The sequence below is a fragment of the Saprolegnia diclina genome (assembly GCF_000281045.1).
Source record: "Saprolegnia diclina VS20 unplaced genomic scaffold supercont1.13, whole genome shotgun sequence".
Lineage (NCBI taxonomy): Eukaryota > Oomycota > Saprolegniomycetes > Saprolegniales > Saprolegniaceae > Saprolegnia > Saprolegnia diclina.
The window spans coordinates 304,463-317,746 of NW_008246080.1; the positions used below are offsets into that span (position 1 = coordinate 304,463).

At 58.8% G+C, this 13,284-nt stretch overlaps 6 protein-coding genes across 6 annotated transcripts; 2 read left to right on the forward strand and 4 right to left on the reverse strand.

Annotated features, from left to right (window-relative positions):
- Positions 1 to 101: 101 nt before the first annotated feature.
- Positions 102 to 1,219, forward strand: SDRG_05053 (hypothetical protein). The gene is made up of 7 exons (XM_008610748.1): positions 102 to 230; positions 285 to 377; positions 442 to 518; positions 562 to 622; positions 670 to 782; positions 826 to 912; positions 959 to 1,219. Exons 1-7 carry the CDS (start codon positions 143 to 145, stop codon positions 1,004 to 1,006), a joined length of 567 nt encoding a protein of 188 aa, XP_008608970.1. The 5' UTR covers positions 102 to 142; the 3' UTR covers positions 1,007 to 1,219.
- Positions 1,078 to 2,006, reverse strand: SDRG_05054 (40S ribosomal protein S8). Its single transcript, XM_008610749.1, has 2 exons — positions 1,955 to 2,006; positions 1,078 to 1,756 (listed from the first exon to the last, which is right to left on the reverse strand). Exons 1-2 carry the CDS (start codon positions 1,956 to 1,958, stop codon positions 1,152 to 1,154), a joined length of 609 nt encoding a protein of 202 aa, XP_008608971.1. The 5' UTR covers positions 1,959 to 2,006; the 3' UTR covers positions 1,078 to 1,151.
- Positions 2,007 to 3,491: 1,485 nt separating this feature from the next.
- SDRG_05055 (hypothetical protein) lies at positions 3,492 to 7,116 on the forward strand. The gene is made up of 10 exons (XM_008610750.1): positions 3,492 to 3,703; positions 3,752 to 4,108; positions 4,155 to 4,322; positions 4,361 to 4,405; positions 4,452 to 4,961; positions 5,008 to 5,321; positions 5,374 to 6,355; positions 6,409 to 6,549; positions 6,595 to 6,686; positions 6,740 to 7,116. The coding sequence occupies exons 1-10, from the start codon at positions 3,503 to 3,505 to the stop codon at positions 6,975 to 6,977; spliced, it is 3,048 nt and encodes a 1,015-aa protein (XP_008608972.1). The 5' UTR covers positions 3,492 to 3,502; the 3' UTR covers positions 6,978 to 7,116.
- On the reverse strand, positions 7,033 to 8,974 carry SDRG_05056 (hypothetical protein; the record flags this gene model as incomplete). Its single annotated transcript, XM_008610751.1, has 7 exons — positions 7,033 to 7,278; positions 7,321 to 7,485; positions 7,537 to 7,823; positions 7,875 to 7,968; positions 8,020 to 8,379; positions 8,421 to 8,891; positions 8,936 to 8,974. 7 exons carry the CDS (start codon positions 8,972 to 8,974, stop codon positions 7,033 to 7,035), a joined length of 1,662 nt encoding a protein of 553 aa, XP_008608973.1.
- A 172-nt stretch (positions 8,975 to 9,146) lies between these two features.
- SDRG_05057 (hypothetical protein) lies at positions 9,147 to 11,005 on the reverse strand. The gene is made up of 11 exons (XM_008610752.1): positions 10,832 to 11,005; positions 10,747 to 10,788; positions 10,600 to 10,697; positions 10,328 to 10,556; positions 10,190 to 10,278; positions 9,932 to 10,140; positions 9,741 to 9,880; positions 9,521 to 9,693; positions 9,403 to 9,475; positions 9,311 to 9,361; positions 9,147 to 9,267 (listed from the first exon to the last, which is right to left on the reverse strand). The coding sequence occupies exons 1-11, from the start codon at positions 10,934 to 10,936 to the stop codon at positions 9,196 to 9,198; spliced, it is 1,281 nt and encodes a 426-aa protein (XP_008608974.1). The 5' UTR covers positions 10,937 to 11,005; the 3' UTR covers positions 9,147 to 9,195.
- A 214-nt stretch (positions 11,006 to 11,219) lies between these two features.
- Positions 11,220 to 13,141, reverse strand: SDRG_05058 (hypothetical protein). Its single transcript, XM_008610753.1, has 6 exons — positions 12,993 to 13,141; positions 12,907 to 12,947; positions 12,692 to 12,858; positions 12,479 to 12,641; positions 12,259 to 12,425; positions 11,220 to 12,212 (listed from the first exon to the last, which is right to left on the reverse strand). Exons 1-6 carry the CDS (start codon positions 13,016 to 13,018, stop codon positions 11,316 to 11,318), a joined length of 1,461 nt encoding a protein of 486 aa, XP_008608975.1. The 5' UTR covers positions 13,019 to 13,141; the 3' UTR covers positions 11,220 to 11,315.
- Positions 13,142 to 13,284: the final 143 nt, after the last annotated feature.

Sequence of the window (13,284 nt, forward strand, 5' to 3'; positions counted from 1 at the left end):
GGAGGATGACATACGAGTTCTTATGGATGGGCCATACAGGCCATCGCCGGTGGCAGCGACAGGTCGTTGGCATGCTGCCCGACGGAGGCCATGCGACGCAACGCATAACGGCGCGAAACGTCAACGCAGTCGGGACCACTCCATGGGCCAGTACCTGGCAGCGCGCCGCGCGCCGCCGCCGTGCGATCTCTCGCCCGAGCAGATTGAGGAGATCCGCATGCTGACGCTGCGTACGTCATGTACTGCGTGAACAACGACGGCCATCCTCGGCCTTTTTGCTGTAGTCCCTGTCGAGGCCATTCTGCACTTTCGGACGCGGTTTCTTGTGTACAGCACCGACGATGCTATGAGCAAGGACGCCTTCTTGTCGATTCCAGGTACGAGTACTGCGACTACTAGTAGAAACAGCCAAGGGGCGAGGCTAAGGCTGCACGCGCGTAGTCGTCGCGATCAATCCGCTGCGTGAACGCCTCTGGAGCCTCTTTGAGCTCACCCCGGAAGGCGACGTGGCGTTTCCCGTACGTCTTCCAGCGTCTTGCGCAAACTTCTGAACCGCATTAGGCTTTTGTGGCCGTCATGGCTGTCTTTACGTACCACAGCTCCAAGGATGCCAAGCTACGAGGTAGGCGTTCTGCAGCCTAGCGACGCCACTACAAAAGCACATACTAGCCTCGTTCAAGCTCCATGATTTCGATGGCGACGGACGCATCTCCAAAGCCGACTTGCTCGCGTACTTGTGTCTTGTCGCAGACTACGGCGACCCGACCGACGAGACGGAGAAGGTTGGCATTGGCTGCACTGTCTCGCCCTTGTGATGCGGTGAAGGACCTCGACATGGTGGTCACGCGCACGATGGAAGAGGTGTCGAGTGACGGGACGGCCGAGTTTCTGAGCTTTGACGACTTTGCAAGAGTACGTTGGAGGCTGATGGCTGAGGTGCATGGCGTTGCGCTACTAGGTGGTGCTCGCGACAGAGTTTGAGACCAAGTTATTGCTACCTCTGTAGTACTCATTCGACCTCAGATGCTACACGGATGAGAGCTCAAGGATCTTATGGCAAAGGTAGACAAGTGAAAATGTGATGCCATGGCGAAGAACCATGTTGTGTTTTAAAGACTCCAATCTGAAAGTTTCCCTTAAGTAAAGACAATTTACTTCTTCGACTTCTTGGTGGCGAGCTTGCGCGAGTAGAACTCGAGCTCCTTGCCCTCCAAGATGTAGCCGTCGCAGCGGCCCGACTGGCCGGGGCGCGACGAGATGCAAGCAAGGAGACGGCCCGAGTTGAACTGCTCCTCAATCTTGGGGTCGAGGACCTGGACGCGGGCGCGGGCGGCCTGCTTGCGCTCGACGTGGTTCGACTTCTTGGCAGCCTCCTCATCGTCGGCCTTGACCTTGCCGAGCTTGACGCCGTAGTGGGCTTCGTACCACTGGCGGAACGGCGTGGCATCGATCTGGATGATGGCGTTCTTGACGAGCGTCTTGGTGCGGACCAACTCGTTGTTCGACGCGTTGTAAAGCACGTCCAAGACACGCGTCTTGCGGGCCGTCACTTCCGTGCCCCACGAGAAGTTGCCGGTTTCGAGGCGAAGGGCGCGGAACTTGAGGTTACCGCCACGGACGCGGACCGTCGAGACACGCTTGGCGCCCATCTTGGTGTTGGCCGGCTGGCGGCCGAGCTCGAACTTTCGCTTCTTGCGGAAGAACTTGCGCTTGCCACCGGTTTCACGGCGCTTGTGCTTCGAGTCACGGGAGATACCTACAGAGCATCATGCATCAGCACCATGCACATAGATCATCGTTCGAATGCTGCACGACGGGGATACAGCAGTGAAGATGCTTCGCGCCCCGCAGCTGCGATGCAGCCGCGGGGTGCCAGGGCCCATGGAGGCGGGCGCGCCTGGCGGGGCGGATCCCTCGACGTCGTACAGGCAATCGTAAGAGCAGGTCGGCGTACCCATCTTAGATGCTGTTCAGACGGAGCTAATACAGGAGTGATTTCAGCAAGGTTTTTGGCCCGTCGCCATTGGTGCCAAGCTGTGTTGGCCATTGGCTTGACGCGTGCGCGTGATTGGGCGGATATTAGCCAATCCAAGCGACGTACAGTTTTGCACCAGTGAACGCGCAGTGCCGGATAAGGTGGCATAATCCGGATAAACGCAATTGCTTCGATGATTGATGACGCCTGGTGCTTGGGAGAGGCGCGAGATCGTGTCGACGAGACAAGGATGTACGCAGCAAGCTCGTAGCTGCTACTAGTAGCGAGGAAGACTATCTCGTGCATAGATTGTATGGTATAATTGTGCGTCGCAGGACGGGGCATCTCGATGCGAACGGGTGCGGACATTAGGCAGCATCGCCTGAAGACCTGCAGACCAGCATGGTCCACCGTCGACCGCTAACATAACCAGTAGATCATGGGCGCAGCATGATAGCACCGTGATTGAGAGCATCGAATGCCAACAATGTGATGCAATGACTATCATGCATGGGACCACGGGCGAAACCAAGATGGGCTGCTACCTCTATGTATCGTTCCTCTGGGGCGACGTTCGATCAATTTGACGCCGCGCCTCACCAGCATGGGCGGTACCAGCACGGTGGTTCGAGCACAAACTAGATCCGGAGCTGCTTGACGTCGCTGCTACCATGCCGATGGCGCGCAATCTAGATATCCCCGTAGCCAAGACGCCTGTGCGGCCTCTAGCTACCAACGTGGCCCAGAGTGCTTGGATCTCGCTATACAGCCCTCCGTTCCGCCCGAGTGACATCGCAAGAAGTGACTTGTGCGCCAGCGTTATGGTTGTGATTCGTCAGCATGACATTATCTAGTACCGAGACATGCAACATGCACATATAATGTAGTAATGCTCTAGACCATGCCGATCGTCTTGCACCGCGACCTCCAGTCGCTGCCGCCGCCTCAGTCGCTAACGTCTCTTTAGGATCTTGACAATCTGCGGAGCTTTGACGCCGACCATGACGCCTGGAAAGATTCGACCGACCGTGTCGTCACGGGCCTCACCCGCGGCCACACGCGTCGTAGGGCGACGACCGAAGAGCCAGACGAGCCCCCGTGCCGCCGCCTGCGCAGCCACGGCCCGGCGAGCGAAGGAAGAAGAAGGAGATTGCTAGACTCTACGTATGCGAAGTCTTTATAACAGCGAAGATAACGCGAAATACGCTCATAAGGTAAGACCATCCCTACACATCGTGACGCATCATCGTGATGCATCAGCTCCCACACCTCGATGCATCCGACTGCGGTCGTTCAAGAAGACTACATCGAAGAACCAAGAGGCACATCGCTGACTACCTCGAGCTAGTGGAGTAGAGACGAAGCTCATATCGCAAGTTAGTACGGTCCCTGTCAAGGTGTGTACAATCTTTGTCATTTTGCGTTGGACGCGGTTTGGTACGCCAATATATATTGGACGGGCCTCACGCATCAATATATTGGCCCAATAATATTCCAGTGACCGGCAAATTTCTCATTTCGCTCCCGATGGCCAAGCTCAAGCGGAAGCGCGAGGATGCGACCCCCGAGACGAGCGACCCGTATGGGATCCATCTGCCCATCTGCCCCAAGGAAGTCCACCGCAACATGCAGACGACGACAACGGCAGGGAAGAAGCGCGGGCCTCGTCCGGCCACCAACTGCAGCGAGAACCCCAACTGCATCTTCGGCCTCGGCGAGTACATGGAGGTCTGTCCCGCGCGATGCAAGCGCTACAGAAGCTCATGCAGAGCGTAGGGGATCTGGAAGACGCACCCAGCTGTGCTGGATGCGCTCGGCGACAACCCCTCCCTCGCGGTCCGGACGCGGGTGACAGAGGACGGACCAAGCACCCCGTGCGGCTTGCGCAACCTCGGCGCCACGTGCTACGTCAACAGCATGGTCCAAGTTCTCTTCATGGATCTCGCCTTCCGCCGGGCCGTGCACGAGTGGAAGCCCAACGACCGGAGCCATGTTGATGTTGGTCGCCTCGGGCAGATGCAAGCCCTCCAGCGCCTCTTTGCGAGCATGCAGTTGAGCACCAAGTCTTTTGCCGACCCGCAAGCCTTCTCGGGTACATTGAGCCTCGACGAAGACATTCAGCAGGACGCCCATGTACATCTGCATATGCGTATTGCTTGTCGTGCTCAGACATGTGTAGGAATTTACAAAGCTGCTCTTGACCCACCTCGAGTCCATCTTTGCTTTCTCGTCGGACGAGCGCCAGCGTAGCTTTATCAACCAGCACTTTCGCGGGCGCATGCAGAACGTCACGACGTGCTTGCACTGCAACATGGCGTCCACGCGGACCGAGCCCTTCAGCGACTTGGTGCGAGGCCCTCATACAATGTCTCTCATGGATCCTAGAGTCTTGGCATCCGGGGCCACGCGACGGTGCGCGACTCGTTGGAGGTATGATACCCTTCTTCCATGGATCACGGAGCGGGATGGGTGCTAGGCGTTCTTGGCGCCCGAGCTGCTGGAAGGCGACAACATGTACTTTTGCGGCCACTGCCAAAGCAAGCAAATCGCGACGCGCCAGATCCAGCTAGATTACAGTGCGTTGCCACCGACGCTGTCGCTGCACTTTATGCGCTTCGTGTACGACGTCCGATTGCAAGCGAAGAAGAAGGTCCAGGACGCGATTGCGATGAGCGAAACCTTGGTGCTTGGGCCACACCACTACAAGCTCACGGCCGTGCTCAACCACAAGGGAACGACGGCGCATGCCGGCCACTACACGGCGACGGTCTTTAGCCCCGACGTGGGCGACTGGTTTTGCTTCAACGATGTCGACGTGTCGCTTGTCGATGCGAGCGCCGTCGTCGGTCCGTCAAAGGAAGCGTACATGCTCATCTACTCGCGCGTCGCAACGCCGGTTGCGCCAGTCGACGCGATTCCATTTGCGAGTGACGTTGAGACGAGCAATGCGCAGTTTGTGCTGGAGCAAGACGCGTGGACAACCGAGGTTTGCTGCTTGTGCGTGTACCAGGATCTCACTTATATGGTCGCAGGCCAACGCGATCCAAAGCAAGATCGAAGAGCGCAAGAAGACGTACCGAAGGACGTTTGAGGCATTTGCACCCGTACCCGATGCGGACACTGAGACATATGCGTGGGTCGCGACTGCGTACATCCAGCACTGGGTCCGAGGTGCCGACATTGGGTCCAGCGGTGTCGGGTTTGCTTTCGACACATCTGCCTATTTGTGCGAGCACGGACGGTTGCAGCCAACGCTCGCGCGTCTGCACTACAAGCGGGTATCCCCTCGGGTTGTGACTGCGCTGGCGCCTCCGCCAGAGGTAGTCGTGTCGAGTGCTACGTTTGGGTATGTCTCCTACTGTTCCAAGAACACAGTTCTTATAGCTATGTGGGTGTAGCTGCGACGACTGCATGGAGGCGTGGAAAGCGACGACGTTGCAGCTGCACAACGATACGCAAGGAGTTTTGAGCCAACTGTCACACCTCCAGGCAAACGACCAGGACGGCGTTGCGTACGTCATCAGTCGCAAGTGGGTCAACGCGTGGAAGGTGTGCGTGCAACACGGTGTGAAGAAGGTCAAAACCAAGCCCGAGAAGCTCGACGAGGCAGAGACGATCCTCAAGAACCCGATCAACGCGGACATTGTGTGCCCGCACGGCGCGCTGCGGCCCAACACGCGCAAGCAATGGCGCACGATCTCGCCTGTCTCGTGGGCATACTTTTCGCGCGAAAACGCGGTCGCGCTGGAGCTCAAGGCGACAGGCAGCGCCCGCGAGTGCGACGAGTGCGCGGCCGTCGCGTTCAACTTGGAGGAGTACCATGCGCAAGCGCAAACAGCGCGCGACGACGTGCTGCGCGCGAACCCGATGCTCAAGAAGCTTTACAAGCGTCGGTTTGTGCATCCGTTTGACGATGCGACTGAGATGGCGTGCGACGTCCCGTATGTGGTGCTGCCGCGGCCGTGGCTCCAGCAGTGGCGCAAGTACTTTGACGACATGAGCGTCGACGAGCCGCCACCACTAGACCTTGCAGCGTTTCAGTGTGCGCACGCCAAGTACGTGGTGCCGCACAACATCAAGCACACGTTGCTCCCGTCGTCCGTGCCGGAGAAGCGCCATGCCGACGAGGGCGAGCTCGTGACGGTCGACGAGTGGATGCGACTGTATGCGATCTACGGCGGCGTCGACACGCCCTTTGTGGTGTTGAAGCAAAACATAAGCCACGTGGTCTATGGCACGCTGGAAAGCACGGCGGATGTCGCCGAGATCGATCTTGTGCACAGTGTCCAGCTCTGCAAAGTGTGCGAAGCGGCGCGCGACGAAGAGTTTCGCAACTTTCACATGGGTGTCGTGCACGTCGAGGTGCTTGGCCCGGACGACGTACGTACCATTGTTTGTACGTTTGCATGTCTCATACTATCGTTGTGGTCTAGGCTGTCCCGTCCAACGCGACTAATGTAAGCGCCACCGCGCTCTCCAAGCGACGTCGATCGAACCGAAAAAGTCGCAAGCAGCGCGAAACGCTACACGTCGAGTGCAACGCTGACGACACTGTCCTCCTCTTCAAGCACAAGGTATCTACCGAATGTGGTATGCTCGCGTCCGTAGACTGCGGTTAGATTCTCGAGCACTGCGACATTGACCCGAACCACCAAGTGCTCTACTTCAAAGGCGTCCTCTTGGAGAACAACACGAGCCTCAAGGCGGCGGGGTACGGACACAAAACATAGCAATCATCGCACGTCGGATTCAACGTGTTTCCAGGGTCGAAGTCCACGACACGGTCTTTATGCAGGCGCTCGATAGCGAGCTCGGCGACTCGGACGCGATTCTTGTCACGGGTCCAACCACGGAGCGAGAGCAAGGCTTTCGCTCGACAGCGTTCCATGCTGGACCATCCTCGACTGCATCTGCTGTCGAACTCGTGTGGGTGTGCGCGCAGTGCACGTTTGTCAACGACGCCGACCTTATTGCCTGCGAAGTGTGTGACGCGCCCCACTAGTTGACAGACGACGACGACGACGCAGATCTTATCCTTATCGTACAACAATGCAGTCTTAGAGCGCGATGCCGTTCTCGGCGCACCACTTCTTCATGATGCGCACAATGTACTCGACCTGCGGGTTGTTGTTGGTCTTGAGCATGCCAAAGATCTCTTCCAGCTCGACGTGCGACGCTTTGCCCGCGACGACCTTTTGGAACACGCCGACGCACGCGCCGCGCTTGCCTTCCCAGTACTCGGGGTCCGGGTCGAGGCGCTCGAGGACGTCAAAGGCCTTGGCGGCGTAGAAGAACTCGCCCATCTACGACGCGTCTCGCGTCTCTGCACCCCATGACGCGCGTACCTTGTAGCAGTCGTGCGCAATGAGCTGGAGCAAGTTGAACGACTCGTCCGAGTTGTCGAGCTTGAGGTAGAGGTCCCAGGCGCTGGACGGATTCGCGTTGAAGATGTAGCAGCGGCAGAGCCACGAGATGTAGCAATAGTCGTGCTTGTACTCGTCCTTGGTCACCTACCATCAAGGCCCATGGCACGCCGCCCGTGGGAAGCAAGGGACAAATACGCGAAGGAGCGCCTCGAGGGCCTCGGCGTGGCTGCCCGTGTTGCAGAGCGCGATGCCAAAGTTCCAGTTGAAGTCGTCTTCGTTGTACATGTACTGCTTGATCGAGTTGAGGTAGATGTTGACGTCCTCAAACTGCTTGAGAAGGTAGAAACACGACGCCATGCACTGCCGGCCCGGGATCGTGTCGCACTCGGTCGGCGAGCTCCCGACCAGCTGAAAGTACTGCTGCGCCGTCTTGATGTGCTGGCGCGAGTTGGTTTGCTGCCCGAGCGTCGCGTGCACGACTCCTACGACACCCGATTCCTCGCCTCGCCTTGTCGAAGAAGTTGAGAATGTACCCTTGAGAATGTACTCTTGGGGCGTCGATGGCTCAATGTCCTTGATGAGTTCGAACGCGTCTTGGACCTTGGCGTGCTTGAGGTAGTAGATCACCTAACATCAGCATGCGTCGTTAGTCATCGGCAGGACGATACGACGTCGGACGAGATTGAGGCGGGCCTCGGTGAACGACTCGACGAGCGGCGGCAGCACGCGCAGTGCGTTCTGCCCGTCGTCAAACACCACGGTGTTGTGGCTCACGAGGTCGTTGAGCTCCATGTTGTAGCCCTTCTCGGTGAGCACCTTGAGCTCGTCTTTGGCCGCGTTGCCATTGTAGAGCTTGAACTGGTTGCACGCCTTGACGTTGATGGCGACGACGCTGTCGGGGAACGCTTGCAGATACGCTTGCATGATCTCGAGCGAGACGTCGTAGTAGTCGAGCTTGTAGTAGCACATGGCCACATAGACGTTGAGGGCGATGTCATCTCGGTTCTCGAGCAGAAGGCGCTTGTAAATGTCGGTCGCCTAAAAGACGTCATTGCCCGTTCGATGCGATAGCAGCATGCTTCTTGAAAGTGGTTGCGAAGGTAGTGGATCGCGGCGAGCGAGAGCTGGTCCTCCTTGCTCTGCGAGAGCTGCTGGTGGTACACGAGGAGCTTGTCTTCGTCGCCCAACTTGTGTGCGCAGTGAAACAAAATCCGGTTCTGGAGTGGGTTGCTCGACGGGCCCTTGGTCGCCTCCTTCATGGCCTCCTTGTACATTTGGAGGTAGTACATGCAGCACGCGCGGTAGAGCGGGACTTCATCCGGCGGGTCGCGGACCTCGTCGTACGTGTCGAGCGACCGTTGGTACTGCCCGAGGTGGAAGTAGCAGTACGCGAGCCAGAGCAAGTGCATGCGCTTGTCCTCGGCCTTTGTGTCGTCGCTCTTGACATTGAACTCGAGGATCGTCGCGCCGCCCGTAAAGTCGCGCTTCCCGACGCACTCCTCGACCGACGGGCCCTTCTTGGCCTTGACCTTGGCCGTCTCCTGCGCCGCCTAACCACGTGGTTAGCGCCATCTCGCCTCGTCGTCGCTGCTACCTTGGCGCGGGTCGTGCTCTTGGGCTTGGCCGTGTACATGTCCGTTATGATCGCGACGCTTCAACGTACTCATCCGGATACGCCTCCGCGGCCAATCCCGAGCCGCGTGGTCCTGGCGCTGCCACGTCACGCTTCTATCAATGTATCGGTTCCGCGCGTCTTTGCACCAACTGCTGTGAAAACAATGAAAAAGAAATAAGAAATAAGACAATATTGTCTCAATCGTATATATATATATATATACATTGTAGTTGCAGCGCCTAGCCGTCCACCTTGGGGTCGTAGGTGACTTGGGCGAGGTCGAGCACTTGCTTGGCGGCGACCATCATATCCTACGCGTTCACTCAGTATTGCGTTGCGCATGGTTCGTCGCACCGCTTGGTTGATGTCGGCCGCCTCAATGTAGCCATGCCAGAGTCCGCCGAGCTAGATGCAACGTCAGGAGGCGCCGTCCTCGCAGTGTATACCTTCTTGGCCACTTGGTACTGCGCGCAGGAGAAGGGCCCGAACGTCTCGTGCAAAATCGTCGCCTTGATCTCGCTACAAGTCGCATCATGCAGCAAGCATCGTGACGAGGATGCGTACTGCAAGCGCTGTATCTCGGAGAAGAAGAGCGCGCGGTTCATGCAGAAGATAATGTGGTCGTATCGGTACGCCGACGCTTCGGCCTCGGGGCCCGTCGGCTCGGCGCGCACAAAGTAGCTCTGCTTGGGCGGTGTCGTCACCGACCGGTTGCGGTTGCTCTTGTCAAATTGCACCTACAACCCCGAATCTCGACTTGCACATATGCACAAATCTACGATACGAGGGCGAGATCGCGCACGCGAAGGAGCTCCTTGAAGTCCTTGACTTGATGCGCAATGTACTTGATGCCTTCGTGCAAGAGCAGCTCGTGGATCACGGGCTGGTGCTGCGCGAGCTCGCTCCACGCCCCGATCGCCGTCGCTACAGATAGAGAGGTCTTAGGACAGTGTAATGCACAAGAAGTGCGCAAACTCGTATGGCCCAGAATCGACTGCACCTCCGGCGCCTTGTCCGAGACCGTCACGTACTCGGTCGCCTTCCACTGTTGAAAGTGCGTCGCGAGCTCCGTGAGCTCCTTGGCGTACGCAGCCGACTTGTCAGCAAGCCGCTTCGAGCACAGAAGGAGGTCGTTGCACGCCTTGTCGACAAACTCGGCGTCGCGCTTGAGGTTGAGGAGCAGCCTACGACGCGGAATCAGTTCTGAGATTGGACGATGCAGCTGGTGCCGACTGGTCGGCGTCGTCTGGCAGCGTCGTATGCAGGAGACACTTCATCCACTGCATGTGGCCTTCGCCTGCATGCTCCATGACGACCGAGCTCTGCACCACAACCGTCAGCTACCGCGCATGAAGACGTTGATACTAGTACCTTCTTGACATGGTCCCACTCGCCATCGTCGACGACGTTGAGAAAGCCAACGACCGACGCGTCATGGCGCAGAAACGGCGATGCGACCACGTGGTTGAGGAAGAGCGCGAGGCCGCGCATGCGTCCGCGGATGAACGCCTCCGTCTTGTACACGGTCTTCTCGGGCAGCGACGGGATGAGCATGCCAATGTACCGAGCACACAGCGTCGTGTGGAGCCACTCGAAGTCGCTATCCATGCGTCACGACCAGGCGAAAAGGTCGGTACGTGCACCTAAAGCGGCGGCGCACGCGCGTGTTCTGCGGCTCCTGTTGCACCACGTACGTCGTGTGCTTCTTGAGGTAGCTGCCGCGCGACTCGGGCTCCGAGACCTGCGCATTTCGAGCGTAGCCTTATTAGCCATGCGTAGCGCCCATGTACCGTGATCAAGATCGGGTTGCGTGCGGCTTGGCCGCGCCATTGCTACATGCCGTTGCATGGGCCACATCGTTAGCATGGCACGTACCTCGTGCGCGTCGAGCGAGAAGCTCGAGCCTTGGCAGAGCTTCATGGTGCAGATGGACGCGACGACTGCGTCGGCTACGCGGGGCGACGACGACGCGGTGAACATGGCAGCGCGAGTTGGTGTCTAGTTGGCTTCCGTCTCGACGGCTGCGATCTTCGATATCGAACATCGCGAGGACGTGTCATGCGTTTTATTTGGTTCAACCTAAAACGCATCGGTTTTACCCCGCTCGACAAAAACCGCCGGGCGTATTTCGCGTTAAATAGAAAAACGTACGTTTATCGCTACCATCTGGTTCGTTTTTCTGATATAACGCGTTTGGAACAGCTGCTGCCTTCGCCTTCAACGCGTGATCAACACCCATCATGCGGCGACCCGATGACTGCGCTTGTGATCCTAGCTAATCGAGGCTGCTATTATGGTGGCTTATACACGCTTCCTGCTTCTACTGGGCGACGACGACTACTTCGTCGCATCTCACTTCTTATCTGTAATTGGCGGCCGGCGGGTACTCGTCGTGGCGGGGCGGCTGGTACGCCTTCTTCTTCTCGCCCATGCCGCCAAAGCGGCGGCTGAACGGCCCGTCGAGGTCGTCGCTGTGGTCTTGAAACTCGGCGCTGTGCAGGCCCACGTCCATGCCAAAGGCGGTCGCTGGGCGAAAGCTGTTGCTAAAGCCAAAGCTGCTGCTGCTTCCGCTCTCGTTGTAGGGCGCCGGCGGGTCCCACGAGGCGTGCGTCGCCGAGTCGGCCGACGCAAACATGCCAAAGAGGTTGGACGGCGGCACTTGGTCGGCGTGGGGCCCGACCTGGTCGGGCGTCGGCGGCGCGTCCTGCCAGTGGCGCCACTGCGGCTGCCAGTGGGGCGGCTGGTTGGGCGGGTAGCCGCGGGGCATGTGCGACGGGTGGTGATGAGGTTGCTGGTGGTGGTGCGGATGGTGCGGGTGGCCGTGGTACTCGTACTGCGGCGGCGGCATACTGCTGTACTTTTGACTCGTCCAGCCGTGCAGCATCGAGCCGTTGGGCACATTCTCGTCGTCGTCGAGCGTCGGGTCCTTGCCGTCGAGGGACATGCTGTCGAGACGGTCCACGAGGCTGTGGTCCAACATACTACTTTGGTTGGGGGTCGACCGGCCGCCGCCATATCGCACGGCCGCGGCGTACCCGCTCATGCCGGGGTCGAGGGGACTAAAACTAGAGCTAACGAGGTGGTGGTGGCTACTGGACGACTTGGTCATCGGGGACGTCGGCGTCGAGCGCGGACTGAGGAGTTCGTGGTCGCTCGACTGGCCGCTAAACGAGCCACCGCGGTTCGAGATGGACCGGACGCTGCTTGTCGTCGTGGGCGGGGCGTCGGTGCGTGGCACGGCGCGCTTGACTTCGACCTACACCATTGCATGAGCACGATGTGCATGACACGAGCGGACGTACCGACTTGCCGTCAATGACGTGTGTCTTGTCTTGCAGCACGAGTTCGACGCTGGCTTCCGTCTCGAAAATGACAAAGCCAAAGCCACGCGACTTGTTGGTCTCGCGGTTGAACATGACTTCGGCCGAGACGACCTTGCCAAACTGCTGAAAGTACGTCTTGAACTCGGCTAGACAGGCCAGGATGAGCGACGACCGTCATGCGTTCGCGTTGGCGACGTACCGTCCTTGGTCTCGTAGTGGAGGCCACCGACAAAGATCTTTTTTGTGGCGCCGACCGCACTCGCGGAGCTGACGCTGGATCCTGCACTAACATTCCCCCTAGTGGAGATACTACTTGTGTCGCGGCTGCTCTCGGCGCGTGGCACGGCCCGCTTCGCCTCGACCTGCAACCATGCACGCATGAGCGGTCGCTAGATAAACCTTCGTCACGTACCCGGCGGTTGTCGAGCACGTGGTTGGGCTGGGCTAATGCGCGATCCACGCAGGCGGGGTCGGCGTACGTGATAAAGCCAAAGCCGCGCGAGCGCCGCGAGATCGGGTCCTTCATCACGACCGCGTCCGTGACGGCGCCGTATGCACCAAAGTATGCCCGCAGCTTATCTAGACGCGCGCTCCATGAGGCCATGGTCATCGCCGGCGGCCACGTACCGTCGGTCGTCTCGTACGACAAGCCGCCGATGAATATTTTCCTACAGCGTCGCCATGAGGCCGCGCGGCGAGGCGCTGCCACGTACCCAATCTTCGGGGAGCTCTCTGTCATGACTATTCCTATCGCTATCTTGGGCGGCTGGGGGAAGCGCGCGGCCGGGGTCCGTCGGGGGTGCTTCCTGCTGACGTGACTGGAGCTAGACTGCCCCTACATTCTCCGAGAGGTTGGCGAAAAACCTCTCTCTTTTTATTCGATTCTTCCATACATTTCTAGAGCGTGCCACATTTGCGGCCGGGAGCCGCCACATACAAAGCCCAAGTCGATCGGCGGGCGATAACCTCTGAGAATGCATACCTATACAGTGTATGCGGCCCAGT

What these genes read in the sequence shown, in the direction of transcription:
- SDRG_05055 (XM_008610750.1), top strand. Translation starts at nt 3,503, where the DNA reads ATGGCCAAGCTCAAGCGGAAGCGCGAGGATGCGACCCCCGAGACGAGC. An exon ending in ACATTCAGCAGGACGCCCAT is followed by an intron (nt 4,109 to 4,154) that starts GTACATCTGCAT and finishes AGACATGTGTAG; the next exon opens with GAATTTACAAAGCTGCTCTT. An exon ending in GTGTCGAGTGCTACGTTTGG is followed by an intron (nt 5,322 to 5,373) that starts GTATGTCTCCTA and finishes ATGTGGGTGTAG; the next exon opens with CTGCGACGACTGCATGGAGG.
- SDRG_05053 (XM_008610748.1), top strand. Translation starts at nt 143, where the DNA reads ATGGGCCAGTACCTGGCAGCGCGCCGCGCGCCGCCGCCGTGCGATCTC. An exon ending in CGCCTTCTTGTCGATTCCAG is followed by an intron (nt 378 to 441) that starts GTACGAGTACTG and finishes GCACGCGCGTAG; the next exon opens with TCGTCGCGATCAATCCGCTG. An exon ending in CGACCGACGAGACGGAGAAG is followed by an intron (nt 783 to 825) that starts GTTGGCATTGGC and finishes GATGCGGTGAAG; the next exon opens with GACCTCGACATGGTGGTCAC.
- SDRG_05058 (XM_008610753.1), bottom strand. Translation starts at nt 13,018, where the DNA reads ATGACAGAGAGCTCCCCGAAGATTGG. An exon ending in ACGTGCTCGACAACCGCCGG is followed by an intron (nt 12,642 to 12,691) that starts GTACGTGACGAA and finishes GCATGGTTGCAG; the next exon opens with GTCGAGGCGAAGCGGGCCGT. An exon ending in CCACTACGAGACCAAGGACG is followed by an intron (nt 12,426 to 12,478) that starts GTACGTCGCCAA and finishes TGGCCTGTCTAG; the next exon opens with CCGAGTTCAAGACGTACTTT.
- SDRG_05057 (XM_008610752.1), bottom strand. Translation starts at nt 10,936, where the DNA reads ATGTTCACCGCGTCGTCGTCGCCCCGCGTAGCCGACGCAGTCGTCGCG. An exon ending in CTGCCAGACGACGCCGACCA is followed by an intron (nt 10,141 to 10,189) that starts GTCGGCACCAGC and finishes TCCGCGTCGTAG; the next exon opens with GCTGCTCCTCAACCTCAAGC. An exon ending in AGTACCAAGTGGCCAAGAAG is followed by an intron (nt 9,362 to 9,402) that starts GTATACACTGCG and finishes CGTTGCATCTAG; the next exon opens with CTCGGCGGACTCTGGCATGG.